This window comes from Polypterus senegalus, chromosome 6, assembly GCF_016835505.1.
Source record: "Polypterus senegalus isolate Bchr_013 chromosome 6, ASM1683550v1, whole genome shotgun sequence".
Lineage (NCBI taxonomy): Eukaryota > Metazoa > Chordata > Cladistia > Polypteriformes > Polypteridae > Polypterus > Polypterus senegalus.
The window spans coordinates 178,853,308-178,876,496 of NC_053159.1; the positions used below are offsets into that span (position 1 = coordinate 178,853,308).

Here is a 23,189-nt window from a genome sequence, read left to right on the forward strand (position 1 = left end):
CGCCCGGAGAGCAGCCGGGAGGACAGCCGGCACTTCCGCCACACTTGGGCGTGGCCAGACGATTGCCGGGAACACCTGGGGCTCATAAAGGGGCCGTCTCCATTCATTCGGGGCTAGAGTCGGGTGGAAGAAGGACGAGGCAAGAGGAGTTGTGGAGGCGGCCCGAGAAGAAGGCATTGTGGCCAGGACTGAGTGACTGTTTTGGGGTTTGTGCACGTGACTGGGTCTGTGTGACCAATGAACTGGGGTCTTTGTGACCAAATTATTGTAAATAATTTGTATAATAAACGTGTGGTGGTTTGACAACAACATGTCCGCCTGTCTGTGCCCGGGTGGCGTTCACAATATATATATATATATATATAAACAATTACTTTGGCAATGTTTCCTTTTCTTTTTCATTACTTCTTTAACACACTACTTCTCCGCTGCGTAGCGCGGGTATTTTGCTAGTATATATATATAAACCAGCCTATACACTTTGACAAGCTATTCATTTTGAGAACCTTATGTATAAGGTTGGGTGGCATGTCCACTTGCCCGTCATCCAGAGTCTAATGCCAAAAGAATAGAAAATGTTTCCCACTCCTCTCTCTGTATCTGTTCTTTTCTCTATTGCCTCAGCTCAGATTGTGTTACTTCCCTTCCAGTTGAGACCTTACCCTGACTCACTTCTCATATCTGAGATTAATAGGCCAGTGATGCTGATGAAATAGTAGTCAAGTGACCTTGGTTTATTTGTGGCTTTTTATTTTTAATTTTGTTTTTCTTATACCTTTCCAATCAATGCAAAGACATCACAGTGAAGAATGGTGGGTTCATCCTTCCTTTCCCATTTCCCATAGAGGATGAAGTTATTTTCTCTGACTGCTATGGCAACATGACATTAGTCCAGAGCTTTCTATATCTGTAAAACAAGTTTCAATTTGTTTTAACTTTCCAATTGGAATTCAATACAGAATAAATAAAAATACTTTAGGACTGTCAAATTATCGAAAATGTAGGATTTGAATGCAATAAAGATTAGCACCTTATATTTTCAAAACTGCATTCTTAACACTGTCCAACCCATCTGTAATGTGCAGCCACTTTTTCCTCCCAGAATCTGCATTCTGAGGTTACAGATATATCACGTTATTTTCTCTTTAATCAGATGATTTTTCTTTGAAAGCTTACAGTAAATTTTATTAAAATGTGTCAAAAAGTGCAGCTTTATCTTCAATCAGTTTGGCACAAATACTGTGTTCTATTAGCAATAAATTAAATTGTTTAATGAGATGTCAGCAACGGAGAAACTTGCAAAGTATGATATAAGTGCAGTAAAATAGCAATAATAACAACACAAATAATTTGTTTTTTACACCCAAGAATATACACATAGACGTTTTAAAAACAAGAAAGTGCGAACAAAAAGTCCTCATCGACTTTCACTCCGGAAATGTTTCCATGCTCTAAAAACCTTTACTCAAGTAGTTTTCCTACCCTATTATATTGGAGCATCAAGCAGAATTTGGGATGGGTACTATAGAGTAAAGTTTGGAAAACATTTACTTAGCCCTGTTCTTTGAGAAACATCAGCATGTTAATTAATGTTTGTCAATCAAGCTCTCGTCAAACATAATCCAACAATCAGCTCCATCTTCAAGCACTGAAATCTCTTTTTCAAGCCACGGTAGCTAACGTCATGAGCAGTTCAGTTCCCCCCTGCATTTCTGTACATTCTTTAAGCATGAAAAGAGGCCAATTGCTTTTATTATCTCAATGACCACACCTATGTAGAAGCACCTGCTTTCTATAGAATTTGTATTCTTCAGGTTTTTCTTTGATTTTTGTCACACACCTGTATGCAAATGCTAATGTATAGAGTTTTTAAGCTAGGGATGTATTGCATGTGAGAAAGTAAAATAAAATAACAATCAACACAGATCATTAGAACAAGGCAAATCAATCTTGGGTGTCCATCATTTCTCTTTGCAGTCTATAGAGTACTGCCGGACAGTCTAGCTTCAGTGATTCTAGTTGTATATAATGAAGATCTGATACTGTATCCGATGTTTCCCATCAGCAGTCACTCAAAGGCAATGAAAGTAGCAGTGGCATTGTGTTACCCACAATCTGAACAAAAATAAAAGGACTTAGTAAATGTCAAATCAGTGATGGCCAAAGAAATGAAAAACAATTTGAAGAGCTTCATCACTGTCACTAGCACTTTACAATAACTTGTCGGCAGCCTTGATTGCTGAGACGCTTGTATCTTTTTTGTGTATTCAGGAGTCTGCAGACCAGATTGTTTGAAACTAATGCTTATAAATAATCTTACTAAAGGTGAAATACATTATCATTAATTATACAAAAGGTGAAATATCTGAAGGGATGGCTGATAAATACAACTGAGTGCCATCCACATACAGTATTTGAGAAAATGAATGTTTCTGGATGTTATCTGCTAATGCTAACCTATTAAGAGATAATAATTTTCAGACCAAACACTGGATCCTAATGGACAGCATATGTACCTGTAGACAAGAGTGTTGTTATATTTTTACAAATACTGTATTTCAAATATTGTGATAAGGATAGATAGATAGATAGATAGATAGATAGATAGATAGATAGATAGATAGATAGATAGATAGATAGATAGATAGATACTTTATTCATCCCCAAAGGGAAATTCAGGCTTCAAGAAGCTTTATTTGTCCCCAGGAGGAAATTTGGCTTTTTACAGTGAGGCATTATGCAGATGTATTGCTGTTGGTATAAAGGAGATCCCTGACATTTTTGACACACTGCTGAATGATTTGTTGGTTGAAAGTCCTCATTGTTGGCATCAGAGAGAGGATGTACAGTAAGTTCATAATTGCTCTCAGTTTTGTTTTCATTCTCTCCTCCTCTACTGCCTCCAGGGGGTTCAGAGTGTGTCCCATAACTCGGCTTGCCCTTCACTTAATTTATGGATTCAATGGGCCTTTCTTGAAGTGATCTTAGCAGCCCAGCACACCACAGTGTACAAAATCGCACTGGATGTCACAGAGATGTAGAAGATGTGAAGGAGGTCATTTACCACATTAAAGGAATGCAATCTCCTAAGAAAAAGAGCCTGCTCTGTACTTTCTTTATATAGTTCCTATCTGTTCCGACTCCAGTCCAACCTGTCAATAATGTGGGCCCACAAGTACCTCTACATTCACTCCTTGAATAGTGACTAGACATAGAGGTTTTGCTGATGTTAAGATGCAGACAATTATCTTTGCACCAAGAAAAAAAATGCTCCACCTTTGAAAAATGTCAGCTAAGAACAGTAACTGGCAGCCAACAGTAAAGACTCCAGCCTTTGTATCAGAACAGTGGGGTCAATAATAGTTAAAGTTTCATTATGTGGTAGTATAACGATGGCAGAATATTCTTTAGTACAGAATATTAGACTATTCATTAACATAACCTTAGGCAGTTTCTGTGATATAGGCATAGTGAAAGCCAGAAGAAGGCATTTCATTATTAGCTCTGAAAGTATTATAATTGAGATTTTCAGCTATTTATTTCAGACTGGATCAAGCAGACATACTTTAGTTAATTATTTGTGCTTGATTCTATCACATCATTCTGAGACCCACTTAATCCATTCGAGGGTTGTGGAAAGCTGGAGCCTATCTGACAACACTGACGTTATTGGCTGAATGTGTTGCTCTGCCATTAATTTAAATTTATTAGACAAAAAACGCAATGATTGACATGGTTTCATCAAGTAGTGCTAAATTTTGAAGCTAAGAATTCCAGCTGTAGTTTTTGGCTCTCTAGCTTAATATTAAATAAAATGAATAAATAAAACTTTGGCTACAGATGTAATAAAGTAGTTTTGATTTATTTTGCTTTTTGCAGGTTAGCAACTCCAATAAATAAAACATGAGGGTGGTTTCTCTTTATTTCCACTCATCTGGAATAATACATATAAAGGGTTTTTCTTATTTCTTTAATGTTCTCTGTCAATTCAGATTGGTTCATTTGTAATACACTTGTACTGCATTTATAATACATTTGTACTGCTTTTGCCTCAATCTAATGCCTGATTTAAACGACTTACAGATTTGTTACAGTTTAGGAAAATGGTACAAACAGAGATAGAGAGATATTATTGTGTTCATGATCATGTTGACTGGTACCCTAAGTTAATCGGTATTTATCATTTGTTTATTATCATTTATGTAAAAGAAGAACTAAACTGTTAATGCAAAAGAGCGCTTAGTCCAAACCAACATACATTTTTAACATTTCTAATAAAGTTTTAAGTGTACAGAGTATTACTTCTATAAACTTAAAACAAGATTCTGCTGAGTACAGAATGAAAGCCATACTCTTGTGCAGACACAGTACATCCAACGTAGCATGTGTGGATCAGACTGTCTCCACATTTATGTTACTACAGCACGACATCTTTTGAGAAATCCATAAACATCCATCAATTTATGCTGTTCACAGCCACAGACTGCAGGTGTCCATCCCAGCAGCATATGGCACAGGGCAGGAAACCTACCCTGGATGGGGGTGAAAAGACTAAACAAACTGTAAAAATATACAACAGTAATGATACAAATAAATTTAAAAAAATGAGAGTGACATTTAAATTTCACTAAATCCTCTCACATAAGGTGTCCATGTTCATCTCTATTAAAATATTAAATCACTCATTAAGACTACTACATGAGTGTGAAATGTGGCCTAAGAAGTTCAAACATTCGCTAAATAGTTCTGCTTTATTCTATAACATAACATTCTCAGACCTACTTAATCCAGTTTAGGGTTGTGGAGCACAGCAGCCTATCAAGCATCATTAAGCACCAATACTCACACTGATGTAAGTATAGTTTGGAATGGCATTCTACCATAAACTACTCTAACAACTGTGTTGCCATTGTTTCTATATTCATATCTAATATTAGCACTTAAGAAATTTTAATAATATGTAACAAGTCACCATTTTAAAATGGTTTAAGGAATGGAAATGCATAATTTATAAAGTTTTTATATGATGCAAGTTACAATATTAATTCACGTAACTCTGAATTTGTTTTGAGATCTAAATTTAATTTTAAGTTTGATTGTAAGTTATATTGATTGTCGATTATTAGCCAGTGACACAATCTCATTTCATAATTTTATGAAACAGCCAAAGAAAACTATTAATTAGATAGATAGATAGATAGATAGATAGATAGATAGATAGATAGATAGATAGATAGATAGATAGATAGATAGATACTTTATTAATCCCAAGGGGAAATTCACATAATCCAGCAGCATCATACTGATACAAAAAACAATATTAAATTAAAGAGTAATAAAAATGCAGGTAAAAACAGACAATAACTTTGAATAATGTTAATGTTTACCGCCCTGGGTGGAACTGAAGAGTCGCATAGTGTGTGGGAGGAATGATCTCCTCAGTCTGTCAGTGGAGCAGGACGGTGATAGAAGTCTGTCGCTGAAGCTGCTCCTCTGTCTTGAGATGATCCTGTTCAGTGGATGCAGTGGATTCTCCATGATTGACAGGAGCCTGCTCAGCGCCCGTCACTCTGCCACGGATGTCAAACTGTCCAGCTTCGTTCCTACAATAGAGCCTGCCTTCCTCACAAGTTTGTCCAGGTATGAGGCGTCCTTCTTCTTTATGCTGCCTACCCAGCATACTACCGCGTAGAAGAGGGCGCTCACTACAACCGTCTGGTAGAACATCTGCAGCATCTTAGACAATAATTATAATTAGACAATATATTTTCCCCAAATAAAATGCCTGTGGTCTGAATGATACACAAACAAGTCAATCAGACAAATTTGCTGCCATATTCTGATAAGAAACAAAAGATCCTTTCAGTTAGTGTTTTCTTTCTTGGAAAATCCATGTTGTTCCCAAAAGACTGTGCTAATGTTGCTAACAAACAATTTAGTGAACACGGAATATTATACACTATAGTATATCACTTCTATTCAATACTTATAGAGGTTCCATTGCATTTTCACTTTTTTGTGTTTGTTAGCATTGACATGAAGCAACACTTTTGCTAAAAAAAAATATCATTAGTGCCAATAACCAAGATAAGATTGTCAGAGTTACCCTTAATTTTGGAATCAGTAGCTGTTGGTTTTTATTTTTAAAACATCTCATCACATAATTGCATTTCCCTCATTTTCTGTCCAATGGGTCTGATACCTCCAGTCACAATCTGGTGGAGCTGGAAAAGAGTTATTGCTATGTGTCTCTTCATGGTCCCATCTCTTGAGGAGATGTGAAAGGAATAGATCGGGATTAATGCAGAAAAAACACAACAGTACCAACTAAGCAAACACTGCACCCTCTCTGGTACTAGCTAAACAGCTGTTGAACCATTGCCTATGAAACAGAGCAGATTGTCTACTTACCCATCACTCCAGTGGGCAAGAAAAAAAGCCCACCCCTCTCTCATATCCTTCTTTTTTCTCACACTCATAATTATGGCTTGTCTACAAGTGACCTTTTATATTAACTCATCTCCCACACTGTAAAAATACAATCTAAGCAATTGAAAGTATTCATATCATTAAACTTTGTTTTCCTTATTTTAAGAATTATTGACTTATCAAAAATTTGTATGTATGATTATTTTGCTTATTTTAAGAAATCTTGTCAAGTAAATTGTGCTTTTTTTGCTAAATAAAAGCAAAACAATTCCCATTTAAAGTTGTTTCTGTATTTTAGTTTTTGCTTATACGTTTTTTGGAAGTGCAACTTTAGGCTTCAAAGGCATTTTTCTGAAAAATGCTGTAAACCTTTTCCTTATATTACTTCTGGCTGACTTCACAGCTACTTCCAGGATTAGTGGTTGATTTATAAATTCTTGAGCCGCCATGCTGTATTAATTCCTGGTGGTTCTGTAGCCTGTCATTGTAGCGATAACCCCCACAAAGAAGCAAAAAAAAAAAAAGTAGAGCAGATTTGAAAAATACACAAAATACAAATCAAGACATTTTTTCTGGTCTGAGCAAACTTGAAAGACCTCATCCCCAAAGCAGCCAAACACCAAACTCAAAAGGCAGCCTTTTAGCCCTACCTAGGGCCAGATATGGGGCTGAGGCTATTAAAGATATCCTAACTACAAGGTCACGAGGGTCTGCTGGAGCCAATCCCAGCCAACACAGGGCGCACACCCCAGGCATGATGCCAGCCCACCGCAGGGCACACACACACACCAAGCAAACACTAGGGACAATTTAGAATCGCCAATACACCTAACCTGCATGTCTTTGGACTGTGGGAGGAAACCCACGCAGACACAGGGAGAACATGCAAACTCCACACAGGGAGGACCCGTGAAGCGAACCCAGGTCTCCTAACTGCGAGGCAGCAGCGCTACCATTGTGCCACCATGCCGCCCATTAAAGTTACAAAAAAAAGTTTAAATCTCCACAATAACAAAGAGGAGAAAGGGAACAACTAATAATAATTCTTTACATTTATATAACTTTTCTCACCACTCTACATAGAGAGTAAGGAGCCACTTCAACCACCAATAATGTGCAGCATCCACCTGAATGATAGATAGATAGATAGATAGATAGATAGATAGATAGATAGATAGATAGATAGATAGATAGATAGATAGATAGATACTTTATTAATCCCCAAGAGGAAATAAACATACTCCAGCAGCAGCATACTGATAAAAAACAATAATAAAAGCAATATTAAATTAAAGAGTGATAAAAATGAAGGTATAACAGACAGTAACTTTGTATAAGTCTGTCGCTGAAGCTGCTGCTCTGTCTGGTGTTGATACTGTTCAGTGGATGCAGTGGATTCTCTGTGACTGACAGGAGCCTGCTCAGCGCCTGTCGCTCCGCCACGGATGTCAGACTGTCCAGCTCTGTGCCTACAATAAAGCCTGCCTTCCTCGCCAGTTTGTCCAGGCGTGAGGCGTCCCTCTTCTTTATGCTGCCTCCCCAGCACACCACCACATAAAAAAGGGCGCTCTCCACAACCGTCTGATAGAACATCTACAGCATCTTATTGCAGATGTTGAAGGACGCCAGCGTTCTAAGGAAGTATAGTCGGCTCTGTCCTCTCTCGTACAGAGCATCAGTATTGGCAGTCCAGTCCAATTTGTCATCCAGCTGCACTCCCAGGTATTTATTGGTCTGTACCCTCTGCACACAGTCACCTCTGATGATCACGGGGTCTGTGAGGGACCTGGTCCTCCTAAAATCCACCACCAGCTCCTTAGTTTTGCTGGTGTTCAGTTGAAGGTGGTTTGAGTAGCACCATTTAACAGATTCCCTGTTTGATGTGATGGCAGTTATTTTGGCACCAGTACTCTCACCACACATTAGTTGTTAGGTGGTGAAGTCATTTTAGAGATAACCAGAGATAACCAATTAGAGACAGGGGGTGATTAGGGGGCCAGAATAACTAGGGCATGGAGGGCAATTTAACCTAGATGTCGGGATACACCCTACTCTTTACTAAGGATGCCCAGAGATCTTTAATGACTAGAAAGAGTCAGGACCTCGATTTTACATCTCATGCCATTTTAACAGCACAGTGTCCCCGTCATTGCACTGGGGCATTGAGATCCACATTCATATCACAGGGTAAGCACCACCTGCTGCCCTCATCAACACCTCTTTCAGCAGCAATCCAAGCGTTTCTGGTTGGCCTCCTATCCGAGTACTGGCTGGGTCCGAACATGCTCAGCTTCAAGTGGATACCCTGTCCTGAACTGCATGTATTATAGCTGCTGTGTTAAAAAAAAAAACTCTGACCAAGAAATTGAAAATAGAAATCACTCTAAAATACTTCTACAGCTGAAGTGAGAGTTTTTGCTTTTGCTTTTTCCTTTGCTGCATAATCAGGTGGCCCCAGCTCCTGCACCTCTATATACAGGAGGTAGGGCAGCTGATAATAACAAGCAAACTAATATATACAATGTTAACATAGTATAAAATTACACAGTATCAAATTACACAACATCAAAGAAACACAATCAGAATTAATAGCAGAATATGAAACATTATATTTAATAGACTGCGGTGGGTTGGCACCCTGCCCAGGATTGGTTCCTGCCTTGTGCCCTGTGTTGGCTGGGATTGGCTCCATCAGACCCCCGTGACCCTGTATTCGGATTCAGCGGGTTAGAAAATGGATGGATGGATGGATGGATATATGAAAGTTAACACTATCCTATTCATTCCTTTTTGGGAACATGTTTAGAATGAAGAGTTTCTTCCAGAACCAGTATAGGGTGAAGGGGTAATGCGAGCTATTAAGTTGGTTATGTTGATTCATAATTACATTTTTTAAACCATTTTTGATCACATAATGCATTTTTAGTGCACTGTAGATTACACAGTGTGCAAGTCAAACCAACAAAGGCAACACAAAAAAAGCAAAAAACTTTACATTTTATATCAAAACTTGCCAGCACAAACTCTGACAGTATTACTGGGACAATTTACAAAAGCAGATTTTCATAATGTGTTTACAAAATCTGTAGGGGCTGTGGTGGCTTTCCATTGTGACTTGAAGTGATCTTTCACAGGATGCAGGTAGAGCTAAAGCAGTCTGTTGAGACAGCACTGTCATAGTTACCAGCCCTGAAAGATTCACAGGGTATCATCAGACTGGTCAGATCTTGTCTGTTCCGAATAGAAGTGCTGCGATTGGTGATTAAATGAAGTGCAGTGTACAGAGATAATTACAAATGAAATACCTTTTTGTCAACTCTATTGTGTCAGTGATTGTATTATTCAATCTTAGTTTAGCAACAAATGTTTAAGTTGCAAATAATTACATTTTGGTGAGTTTTTAGCTGAGTTTATAAAAAAAACATGAATGCAGCATTTTTTGTTGTTTGGGCTTAGCTTTTTAAGGGGAATACTACTTAAAAATGTCTCTATCAAAAAATTAAGAAATTTCCATGTGGTAGTTATCATACCAGGATAGTTTTTCAGACAGTGAGCTTTGCTATCTCTATAGGCCTTGTTGTTTAGTTGTTCATCTTTTAGTTTTGACTCCACGCTTTAAATGACCATGTATTTGCCAAGTGACTTTTCAGTTTACCTTGACTTTCATCTACTATATAATTAAACTGTAATGTCTGTGTGTGTGCATTTGTGTGTGTGTGTGTGTGTGTGTGTGTGTGTATGTGTGTTCAGTACCTCTGAACAATCTGATAGGTCATTTTGACTTTGGTGGCTGAGTGACATGACACCAAGGAGTGTAAAGTTTAATATTCTGATTGTGACATTTGTTTTTTAAATCAATATCAATCACATAAAAAAAAGAAAATTTACTAATGTTGGCTCGCTAAATACTAATGAGGCACTACCTGAGTTGCCTTCAAAGACAGGAACTGTTTGCAAGAATACGAATGATATTTTCACAGCTGGCAATGGGGGCTTGTCTACTATTGGTTGTGGTCAAAAGATGGACAGGAGGTGAGAAAGGTGCCCCAGAGTGACAGAATCTGAGAAGCAGGTTTTACTGGGCACAATTGAGAGAGGAAGAACCAAGCAAGAGAGGCCGAGGCACACAAGGATCAAGAAGAAAGGTGTAGGGGAATGCTGAGAGGTTGAAACATGCACAGACGGGCAGACTGGCCATTAGGGCATTTGGGCAATGCCCGGTGGGCCGTGGACTCTGGTCTGGTCATGGGCCGGCCGTTTCATGAAATACGTTTTATGTACTGGTTACTATTTGACATTAAAATTAACTACTAAACATTATCTGTCCAGTACTGCAATTTATGTAGTCCTATATAATATACGTTATTACGGCATCAAGTTGTTTTAGTTGTCAGTATACAACGTTGCAGCGAAAAATTTGGTCAGATCTGCCTTTTGCTGATTTCTGTTTCGATACCGCTACATTTCAGTTAGCATATACATTATTGCAATTTATTTTATCTCATATCTAGTATTTAAATTCTTCGGTACTAATAATTAGTTTAGATTATGTATTATGCATTTTATTATTATTAACTAATTAGTGGTTTTCAGCTGAGATTATTAGTATGATGACATAAAGTTACAGTATAAAGCACAGGGTATGAATTTTTCATATTAGGAAGGAACATTTATAGTTTATCATTAAGTTAATGGAACATTTCAATCATGTATGCGAGCCAAACTTGTCACTAACAGTATTGTTGATGATGTGGCTGCTAAAAACAACAAACTGCGTAAGCTATTAGCCTACTAGAGTACTGGCAGTTAGACATGACATTGACATTTGACATGTACTCTAATAATGTGTAAGCCGTGTTAAAAAATTTATTTTTCATTAAATTTTATTTCTAAGCATGTTGTCAAATTTTAAGTTGCGTCTAAACAACAGTGTACAGATTAAGTTTGGCAACAGTTTAGACTGAGTTCATATCATAGACTCATAGCAAGTAGTGAGCCGCTGACTCATCCCAAATTTTAAGAAAATTGCAATGAATAATGGGCCAAGTGGGTCAATCTCGTCACCTCACTCGTTGAAGGATGCTCGGGACGGTTTTGAGACCCAGTCCACTCCTGCGCACAGATACCTTGGAGAGGCACAGTAGGCATGGTGCAGGTATACATTGGGAAAGAGTGGCTAAGGTAAGCAAACATACTGAGACAAGGCTCTTGAACAGACATTAGAAAGGTCTCTCTCAGCCAGTGTTTGCATGTGGCCTGCTATATTTGACTCTATTAAGAGTCAAGAAAAGAGAAGATGTGAAGATAGCCAGTGAGGAAAGTAATAATGATACAACAAACATAGTGTACCAGAGAGGTCCTATAGAGTTAGAAGAAGAACACGGGGTGTGTGGGGTAGGGGTTATAGTAGCAGTAGATTTTGGTGTCATTTGTGTTATAGTTGTACGTTGCAGTCTGATTAGTGTATTTGATATTATTGCTTAATACAGAAAATAAAAACAGAATTATTTAAATTTCTATTATTTAAATTAACATTTTAAATGTGTTATTAACTAAACTTTTTTTTTTACTAAGTATACATGTTAATCCTTTAAAAACTTAATTCTTCTTACAACAACAATTATCAGTTTAATATTTTTTACATGTTTCAATCATATCATATCAAATATTTTTACATTTATTAAATAACTGTCCTCGACTGCTAAGAGTGAACAAAAAAAGGTGTCTTTATTTAAAATAATGATTTTCTGAATCACTGATAATAAAGATGCTTCCTGTGGTTAGTGTTGTAGTCTCTTGGCCCCTGGAACCTACAGTAGGTTATATTACTGCCTGCTTAATATGTGTGTAGAGTTTGTATTTTCTTCCCATATGTGAAGTGTGTTGTCTACTCCAGTGCCCTGCCACATCTCAAAGGCATGCATGTTAATTGGTGATGGCCCTAGAAAATGAATAAACGAAATGTACCTTCAAATTGAAAGTTAGATTGGGTTAAGGCCTTTTCCAAGTAATCAATGATAACAGAAATAAAGCCTACTATCAATATGTATGTCATTTTATAAGGTAGTTTAGGATAAAGTCATTGTCAAATATGTTATAGTTATAATAATAAATGTAAAATGACTTTTATCTGTCCATGCCAGATTTGAAGTGAATCAAAGAAGGATTTCATATTTATTTATTCTCTAATCCAGGGAGATTAGGACTTGTTCCGGTACACACAGACAAGTGATTTTCAATGTTCCTCAGTCTGCAGGCGGTAGCAATTGATGTTTTATGTGTGTTCACTCAAAGGCCTCGCAAGCCATAAGGCCTAGGAGCTGCTCCTTCTGGAAAACCCAGATGCGGCCCTCTCTGGCCTGTCATTTGCACGTATAAGGGCTACACCTGCACTTGTGATGAGCAACTGCCTGGCAGGGAGCAACACAAATAGCTTTTGCACCTTTCTTCATGACTTTGAGATCGACAGCAGTACCAGCTGGTTGTCACATTTCTCTAGCTTCATCTTCTTGCCGGTAATCTAACAGGAACAAATGATGGAGAAAAGCAAGATGCAGCCAGTAAACCTCATTAAACAAAATCATCAGATTTGCTCATCTTTTAGATGCTTAAATCTGTGAGTGTGAAATTTAATAGAAGTGTGGGTTTTTTCTGCATCATTGTTACCATAAGATTCATTTCAATCCTATAACCCTTTTGCATCCTTCACCATCATACCTAGTCACCATCCTACTGAATAAACACCACGTTAAACAACAGGATTATTGTTATATTGTGTGTTTTTACATTAATATAGTAAGCAGACTGCAGAGTTCACAATGTATCACAACAATTTACACAAAAGTACAAAATCTTTAATTCTTTCATACTGTAGTAGCAGGGTGTTGTACTGTGTTAGCCATAATGGATACAATGAGAAGTCAAGCAAAATGACACCTTTTATTGGCTAAGCAAAAAGATTACAATATGTAAGCTTTTGAGGCAGTTCAGGCCCCTTCTTCAGGCTGCCTCAAAAGCTTGCATATTGTAATCTTTTTATTTAGTTAATAAAACGTGTAATTTTGCTTGTTCTTGCATACAAAAGCATATGGCTTAGGATGAAGAAAACAAAAAAATCATAACTGTTGTCCTGTTAGCTTTAGAGGAAAGCATACTCTGTGTCCATGGGTCTTTTTATACAAAGAATATCAATCTGACTGACACCCACTAGCTGATGCCTGGCCTGGCATAAATCTGTGCCAGGCAGGAACCAACTCCAGATGGGATGTCAATTCATATCCCTTTGCATATCCCTTTCTCCTAGGTTAATTTATTTGGAGTACAAAGTTCTTCACAATTTGGCACTAAGGTTTGATGGGGTACATGTTGATTTATGTTTTTAAAAAAAGTTTGTTGATGGAGAAGTATAGAGAAGGCCAGAAGGAGTTGCATTGTGTCTTTGTGGACCTGGAGAAAGCAAATGACAGGGTGACTGAGAGGAGCTGTGGTATTGTATGAAGAAGTCAGGAGTGGCAGAGAAGTACATAAGAGTGGTATAGGATATGTATGAGAGAAGTGTGACAGTGGTGAGATCTGCTGTAGGAGCGACAGATGCATTCAAGGTGGAGGGGAGATTACATCAGGGATTGGCTCTGAGCCCTTTCTTATTTGCAATGGTGATGGACAGGTTGACAGAACGAAATTATACAGGAGTCTACGTGGACTATGATGTTTGCTGATGACATTGTGATCTGTAGCGATAGTAGGGAGCAGGTTGAGGAGACCCTGGAGAGGTAAAGATCTGCTCTAGAGAGGAGAGGAATGAAGGTCAGTAGGAACAAGAAAGAATACATGTGTGTGAATGAGAGGGAGGTCAGTGGAATGGTGAGGATGCAAGGAGTAGAGTTGACAAAGGTGGATGAGTTTAAATACTTGGGATCAACAGTACAGATTAATGGGGAATGTGGAAGAAAGGAAAAGAAGAGAGTGCAGGCAGGGTGGAATGGGTGGAGAAGAGTGTCAGGTGTGATTTGTGACAGACGGATATCAGCAAAAGTGAAAGGGAAGGTCTACAGGACAGTAGTGAGACCAGCTATGTTATATGGGTTGAAGACGGTGGCACTGACCAGAAAGCAGGAGACAGAGCTGGATGTGGCAGAGTTAAAGATGCTAAGATTTGCACTGGGGATGACATGGATGGACAGGATTAGAAATGAGAACATTAGAGGGTCAGCTCAGGTGGGATGGTTGGGAGACAAAGTCAGAGAGGCGAGATTGCGTTGGTTTGGACATGTGCAGAGGAGAGATGCTGAGTATATTGGGAGAAGGATGTTAAGGATAGAGCTGCCATGGAAGAGGAAAAGAGGAAGGTCTAAGAGAAGGTTTATGGATGTGGTGAGAGAGGACATGCAGGTGATGGGTGTAACAGAACAAGATGCAGAGGACAGAAAGATATGGAAGAAGATGATCTGCTGTGGCGACCCCTAACGGGAGCAGCAGAAAGAAGAAGAAGAAGTTATGTTTTTTTTTTTTTAAAAAAAAGTTTATTTTTAACTTGCCTTATATTAATACACATTTTTGATTTTGATGACACAGACCAACACTCTTCTCATTTCCTGGCTCAGTTTAAATTAACATTTCAATAAAACATCCTCTAGGCTGTGCTATTGCATCACTTTACAAGAAGAAATAGAGTAAATGATAGAAATAACATTGCTGTGGCACTAATGCCATGCACATTATGCCAAGTTAAAATCAAACTTTTGTTCTTGTATACTTGGATTGTATTGTAAATGCTTTGTAACCATTCAGGTTGGTGAGCATCTGTATAGCCAAAAAAATCAAAAGAATAAATTGTACTACAATACATTTTATTTTTTACTCTGTCCATTTCGTAGTAAGTTAAGCCATTGCTTTATACATATCAAAATAGATTGTATAGCTCTAGAAATCTTTATTCACCAGTCATTTTCTTTATCCGGTACAATTGGTCAGGGCCTCATAAAGCAATAGGCGAGAACCTACTTTGCACTCTTTAACACTTATTTACTGTATAATGGGCCAATTTAAACTCTCTGTTTAACCTGACATGCATATCTCTTGGAAGACAAATGAAGGAAAGCCTCATAGTCGAAGGAAACTGTGCAAACTTTACACAGACTGACACCAGGCCAAGAACTGAACTATGGAAGTATGAGGCAGTACTGCTAAACAATGCACCACCATACAATACTGAAATCTTTAAACTGGTTATACAGCAATATCTGTTCTCACGAATGCTTTCTTAGGTGACAAGCTAAATAGGAAGAATGTACCAAACTCATTTTATTTTTTTTTACTTTATAGGATTGCAAATGGAAAATGTACATGGAGCTGGATGGGGATGAGGTGGCAATAGCATATATTAAGGATGTGACTTTTGTACCAAGCAGACCAGATATTGATGTCCTAAAAATGACTAAGGTATGGTACAAGCATTTTGCACACGCTTAATTCAAAATGGATGTAAAAGTGTTATGTAGAGCAGATTAAACAGTACAAGTATGAAAAATACAAGCTAGGGAATGAAAGGAATAAAGAAGCATTTTACTGTAAAACAAAATATACATTATGTATGTCTGCCACACTGTCTGGTTTTAGTGCACACATAGTGAATGTTCTGTGTGATCATTAATATAAGTATAATATAAGTACATTTAAGATGGGACAGAATTATCACACAGTCTGTTTTTGTCCATGTTGAATTTTCTCTGGAGTTCTCTGGTCTTCCTTCTTCATTCCGAAAATGTGCAGGTGGGTTTTGATGGGTGATTCTAAATTTTGAGCGAATGTAGGTGTGTGCGTGGTTGTATCCTTTGATATATTGACTCACCAACCATGTTTGTTTCCTACCTTGGGCCCAATGCTGCCAGATTAGTGTCTAGCACCTTGGTACTTACAGTATAATAAGTGGGCCCTGCAGATCCAATCTGAATGAATAAATGACAGTTATGGGAATGTAAGGCAAAGTTAAGCAACAAAACAAAAAATGGACTTCAAGAAGCATATGGTAATTAAAGTAGTTTGTGAACATTATTGAATGTGTGGAACGATGCTTCAGAAGAAGGCAGTGGAAATGCTGGTAAATGTGTCTTTTAAACACTTATGTATTAATCCATGTAAGAATCCTCAAAGAAATGGGTAATTGACCAAAAAACTTTCTGTAAAGTCTCAGACTTGAACCTCTGTGAAATTCAAATTTGTGACTTGCTTGAAAGGGGCAGCTTTTAGCACAAACTGAACTACATCCAGGATCTGAAAATTTTTATCTAGAAAGGGATAACCAAACTTTACTCTCAATGTATTCTCCAGTTTCATTTTAAAAAATGCCTTATGATATTCCACATAACCTAAAAATAACAAGTGTAAAAAATCCAAAAGATTAAAAATGATTTGTTCTATTATACCAAACAAAACACTAGGGATAAAAGAAAACATTAAAAAAAACTGCTCCACTGGGCAGATCTTAACTTTTTTTTGCTCCTCTCTGTTAAACCCCAACATTAGAGTCAACTCTGGGATAATAGTCTCCCTTTAAAACTTATGGTGGCACCTTGGGGACTCCTTCTACTCCCATGGCAGCTTCAAAGCTTTTATGTTGGAAAAGCACAGTGAATTGTTATCAATTTTGTTTAAGATTTTTTTATTTCTTTTTAATTTTTACATTTTTTAAGCCCAGTCAATGGAAGCAACATTCTCAGAGCCATACTGTAAGTCAAAATCAAGTTTTATGTTAAAGTTTATTGTTATGTAAGCATAGTACAATGAAAATCTTACTTGTATGACTCCCTTAGAATAGTGACATTAATACAATACCAACAACAGCAAAAATACAGTATAATACATAGAATACAACATATACAGTATATACAATATATACAGTCCATATACAAAATATGTATTTGTCAGACTGAGTGGTTGTTCAGTAACTTTATGACATGTGGATTAAAACACCCTCTAACTCTACTAGTGCTAGTGTTAATAGTCCATAACAGGGGTATGGAGGTTGTGTTGATTGAAGGGTTAATGAAATGAAGAAAGCTCAGTTGCAATAACATTCTGTTCCCGACTTATCCACCTTGTAAAATGTTTTGCAGTCCTGAACTGAACAGGTGTGATGCATCCATTGATTATGAATTCCACTGTGCACCTATACAAATTGGTGAGTGTAGATGGAGACATTTTTGCTGTCCGCAGAAATCTAAGAAAGTAAAGGATTTGATGAGCCTTCTTGATTATAGCTGAGATGAGTTATTCCCTATTCAAGTCATCTTTGATGGTCAGTCATAGTAATCTGAAGCTGCTGACCCTCTCCTCAGAATCTACATTAGTGCAGATGGGAGTATGGTCTTCCTTCTTCTTCCTAAAATGTGTGACCAGCTACTAGGAATTTCTGACATTTATGGAGAGATTATTGTCCCAGAACCAGTGACAGAAAGCAAACCTCTTTAAGCCATCGCATAATTGTTGGTGGGCATGCCTGCCGTGCCTGTTGTAGTGGTGATATCAACAAAGTTAATGACTGACCTTTGTTTGTTGGATCACAGTCATAGGTAAAGAATGAGTATAGTAAGAGGATCAGCGGTAGAAATGATTTTGCCAATCTGCTGCGGTCTGCCAAATAGAAAGTCTGGAGTTCCAAGTCTAGGAGTTTGGTAGTCAGCTTAAAAAGAGACAACAATGTTAAGTGCTGAGCTGTAGTCTAAGAAATTAACTCTGGCATAGCTTTTTTTATCCGTTTGTGCCAGAATGGTATGATGTGAAAGGGATATGGCATCCCCTGTGGACAAAGTGTGATAGTATGCAAACTAGAGGGTGCTCATGTTATCTGGAATATTCTACAGGGTGGTCCAGATCTAATTATGCAAATACAGATCGTCTGGATGACTTTGATTTATGCAGGGACGATTCCAGTTCGGCGTGAAGATGATTCTGTATGTCGACAGTTCGCACACATCTCGATGGTCCGGGATTTTTCGGGTGGTTTTCTATGTAATAAACTTAAGAATTTATAGCATAATGGAAATTGCATAATTAGATCTGGACCACCCTATACTTAATGTGTCCTAGCAGTCTGTGAAAAGCATTTCTTTGTAATGGAGTGAGTGTAGTCATTGAGACAGTCTGTTTTTGCTTTATGTGGTAGTGGGATAACTGCTGTCTTTTTGAAGCAGATGGAGATCATATGGTACTTCTGTGTAGATGTAGATTTTTTCAAATACTCCTTGTGTCATTGACAGAAACAAAGAAGGGTTAATCAGAGGGTGCTACAGACAATCAGATGAAATACAGAAATACAGCTTGTTCAAACTGGGTGTAAAAAGCATTAAGTTTATCCAGGAGAGAAAATGCAGATGTGATTGAATTGGGCAGTAGTTTGCCATCTGTAAGCATATGCAAATCTTACCTCATTTTACTTGAATCATAACTGTTGCTATACTCAGTGTCCAGCTTATACCTGTTCAGCTTTAGCAGGATTTGTACTTGCATTTCTTGTATGCTTTCCATATCACTAATATGAAATATATTGCTACAAGCCTACAGTGAACTTTTGATTTCACTGATGATCCACAGTTTCTTACTAGGAAATAAACACATTGTTTTTGTAGGCATGCAGCCATTCACATATTTTTGATGAATCTTATTACAATAGTTGTTTACTCATCCAAGTCTGATGACTAAGCTCTAATCCTAAATAATTGCTCAAAGTGTATCTTTTTATATTCCATAATAATGTTATTTAAAATGTTCAGTGCCATGATATCATTGCTTGCAGAGGGACACAGACAACTATGATTAAAAAAAAAAACTTAAATAACTACCTTAAGGGAGTAAAGGTAAAAAAGGCAAACTTAATTATTAAATTCTCTGGATTAGGTGAGCAGTTTTTTTAAAACCATCTCTAAATTTGTCTAGTTTGTTATCCATTGACTGAACATTGGCTAGAAAATTGCTAGGTTGAATATGTTGGTTACTGCAGATTTTTTCCTCACCTCAGCACTGCCCTATAACCCAGTTTCCAATGTCTCTTTGTCTGACTTTTCTAGGATGAATCATGCTGGTTTTGTAAGATAGGTGACAATAGCTACTCCATATTTATAAAGCTAAAAGTGACATTCTGAATTCACACATCAAAGTGTAAAATTCAGAAATAATCATATAAAGCCCAGTTTCTGACAAACAAGGTCACACTTTCTGCTGTGTAATAGAATCAGAAGATTTATAGCTGAAATGTTTGGCACTCTAATTTGGATCATAAATATGATTACATTCATTTGTGTTCTCATGATATTTTCTTCAGTGATCCATCTTTTGCTGCCCACCTAGCATATGACTGTGTGCCATGGAGGGATGATAAAATACCATAGTAAGACTACCCTCACTTTAATGCCCATGTACTAAACCATATTGGAGAGTTAATTGGTTTCTTAACACCTACTGTTTTGCAGCCTCCTTTTGTTATGGACAAGTGGATTGTTGGAATTCAAGAAAATGAGACTGTCGAATGTATTGTGAATTATGAGGTAAGCTTTTAAGTGGCTACTAAAATGGCAGACTTGGGTTGACTACAGTGCATTGCTGGTGCCTTAATCACAGTGTTAACTAATGTTTCATTCAGACTGAATGGTAAAACAAAACATTTTTCAACTTGGTTGGCAAAAGAAATCTTTTTATGTTTCATTACATGTGACACTGAATCCAAATCTACACTTTAAAGTCTAAATAGTTACAAATGTATTGATGGAATACAAATGGGTGGCCAGAACAGAAGGACATATGGGTTGGCTGATTAGACAAAGAAATAACTTTGTGTCCATCCAGGCTTCTCTGTTGCTTGGACCAGCGGAAGCTGGAAGTTGGGAACAATCCCATTCCTTATATGACAGGTGGCAGTGTCCTTGTGTGGAAGCCTGGTTGGGACACCTGCAGGGGTGCTTGGGAGTTGGAGTCCGGAACTGTAACCCTGGGTTTCTGTATGGCCCAGAATTGCTTCCAGGAAGACAAAGCATGGCACAGGAAGCATTCCCGGGTTGAAAAGAAGCCCGTCTCCTCACATTGGATGAGTCTGAGTTGGGAGGCAGCTAGCAACACTCAAAGGAGAAGCAGAAAAAGAGGAGAGAGAGAGACCCTTGTTTGGTTTAATTCTGATTGGTCTATTATTTCACATTTGGTGACCTGTTTATAATAAATGACTTTATTTTTAACCAGGATTTTGTGAAGTACTACTGTGTCTGAGGTTTGGGGCTCGGGGTGCCCCGTGTGGTCACAGTAGTTAACTTAAACTATGAATAGAATTTATTCCTAACTATTATCAATAATTAAGTTGTTAGTAATGCTTACTGAGAGAGCTGCAGATGGTGATTTTGATTACTAGCCCAGTCACCTTCTGTATGGAGTGTTGGAATGACAAGAGCACTGGTAAACATGTCCCAATAAAAGAGTGGTACGACAAATATGTGGAGCAAAAATGTGCACAGCTAGCATACAGGCACCGCAATGTGCATTTTACAGTGCTACAAACACAACATACTGTACATAATAAAACAGATAATGGAAGTACAATTAGAGAGGCAACTCAAAGCCCTGCAAATTAAAGATTAATTGTACTGCACAATATATTGTGCCACGTTATGTGCAACCACTTGCAAAAAGTCTAAAAATGGCATCCATCCATATATCACAATTAACTTTTGCAGGTGATGATTAAGCTGGACATTTGTTCATTTAGACAAAATTATGGTAAAGTCACTGAGATCAGAAAGACTTTGGCAAATAAACACCATGTAAACTGACTGCTTCTCAGTTGCCAATAACGTTCAGGTTAGGTTAACTGATTCTGCGTGTGTGGAACTGCCAGCCCATCTAGTGTTAATTTATATCTGGTACCTGATGCTGCCAAGATAACCTGTAGCCCCATCAAGGACCTTATGATGGACTGAGCAGGTGTCCAGAGTAAATAGATGGATAGTTTAATGTCCAATGTTTAAAGTGTGACTTCATGTAAGGTGTTCGTAAATAAACACAGGAGTATATTTAGGGTCTTGGCTACTTTGCTTACTGTTTAGGTAAGTGATATGTATAAATGTATTGATGATATAAAAAAATATTAATGTCAATGACACTATCATTTATAACACTGCACTTTAGCTAGATATACTGTAACATTTTGGAAGACACAGATTTGTTTGTCATCTTTCAGCATACCTTTTTCAAGTGAAGTTTGTTTTTACAGTAAATGTACAAAGAAACTAAGTTAATGAAATTTCACAATTAAGACATAAACTGTTATGTATGCCTTAGCTTGCAGTACAGTAAAATAAGCTAACTGAGATGGTGACATTGTCTGTGTATTTAGGATTCCGTCTCAATATTTCTCTGTCCTTCAGTCTAGATATTGAAAACTAAGTACAAAGTTGAAACTGAAGCCTGGTTTCTTTATTTGCTATGGTTTGTGGTAATGGATGCTGGTAGACAACTTATTTTTTGTTTCTTTTTTACAAGAAAACCTATTGCAGTGACATTTCTGCCAATATTTCTATTCCCAAGAGTGCCCTTGACAACATTACTTGCTCTTGATCATGCTACTTTCAGATTTGTGAATAAGTTAAGATCTTTTACACTTGTTCAGTTATCCATGTTTGTCAGAGTGCAGGTCCTAACTAACTGTATTGCATAGATGACTGAAATTTATTTTACATCCAATCTCAAATTTCCCTTCCCCTTTATTAGTTTTATAAGAATACATAACAGCAAGTATGGTACTGAACACATACATGACTATAGTAGTTCATATCATATTCAAATTCAGTTTCAATACCATCCTCAAACCATGTAGTGAACTTTGAAATTGAATAAGGGTAACAGATGCCCAGCATTCTTAATTTATCATTAATATTTATTCTTACCAGATTCTACTGAGATTTTAGAAAGTTCCTCAAATGGATTTTTTGTCTAATTTTAATTTAGACATTTCTTTCTCACTGTGTAATAATAAATGGACTGAGATTTTTCCAACTGAATACAACAAGGTGACAAGTGAGCAATACCGTATATTGTTAGATATCTCAACCATTTTTCTGTATGGAATATTACCTCATCCAGTAATAGACGTGTTTTGAGAGTAATAGTGATTCTGATACAGAGGCATGCAAAAGTGTTCAGTCCCCTTGAAAGTCATAATTTTTGCATTTATCCATTCGGTATTTTTAAACTTATGCTGTAGCAATACATTTCCAAAGTCAAAACAATGTTTTGTAAATATTTAACTGAAGAAGAAAAACTCTAAAGTAGATTGGAAAAAATTGTCTGAGTATGGGAGAGACCCGTAACATGTGGGCAAAGCAAGTCTTTGCTCACAACTTGAGTCTTGGCCTTGGGTACATTTTAGATAACCTAAGACAAGATAAGTGCTTGGAGTGTACAAGATTTAGTTGAATTTAGTTTTAATGCCCTGTCTTTGTAGTTGTCCTTACAATGGACATTCTTATTCTTACAATAGGACCAGATAGTCATGATTATGTGTTATGTAATTGTTCTTAAAGACAATTTAGGATTCCTTTATTAATATTGTTTTGTTTGTTGTATTGTTAACATTACTTTTTTATGTTATATTATGTTGTTCATTGTTTTACATTGTGTGGAAAATTTCTATATGCTTCTGCCTTAACTTCTAAGGTATTCCATGTGTTAGTTAAACATTATGTGGGTAAAGGAATACTCCACCCAAAAATATTTTTTTTATA

The 23,189-nt window shown here is 37.2% G+C and overlaps 1 protein-coding gene across 1 annotated transcript in view; it reads left to right on the plus strand.

Annotated features, from left to right (window-relative positions):
- The window catches only part of zak (sterile alpha motif and leucine zipper containing kinase AZK), a 214,693-nt gene that overhangs the window by 176,429 nt on the left and 15,075 nt on the right, over positions 1-23,189 (plus strand). The window contains exons 17-18 of the mRNA XM_039757640.1: positions 15,754-15,870; positions 19,896-19,970. Of these exons, the coding sequence (XP_039613574.1) occupies positions 15,754-15,870; positions 19,896-19,970 (192 nt within the window). The remainder of the gene's footprint in view (positions 1-15,753; positions 15,871-19,895; positions 19,971-23,189) is intronic.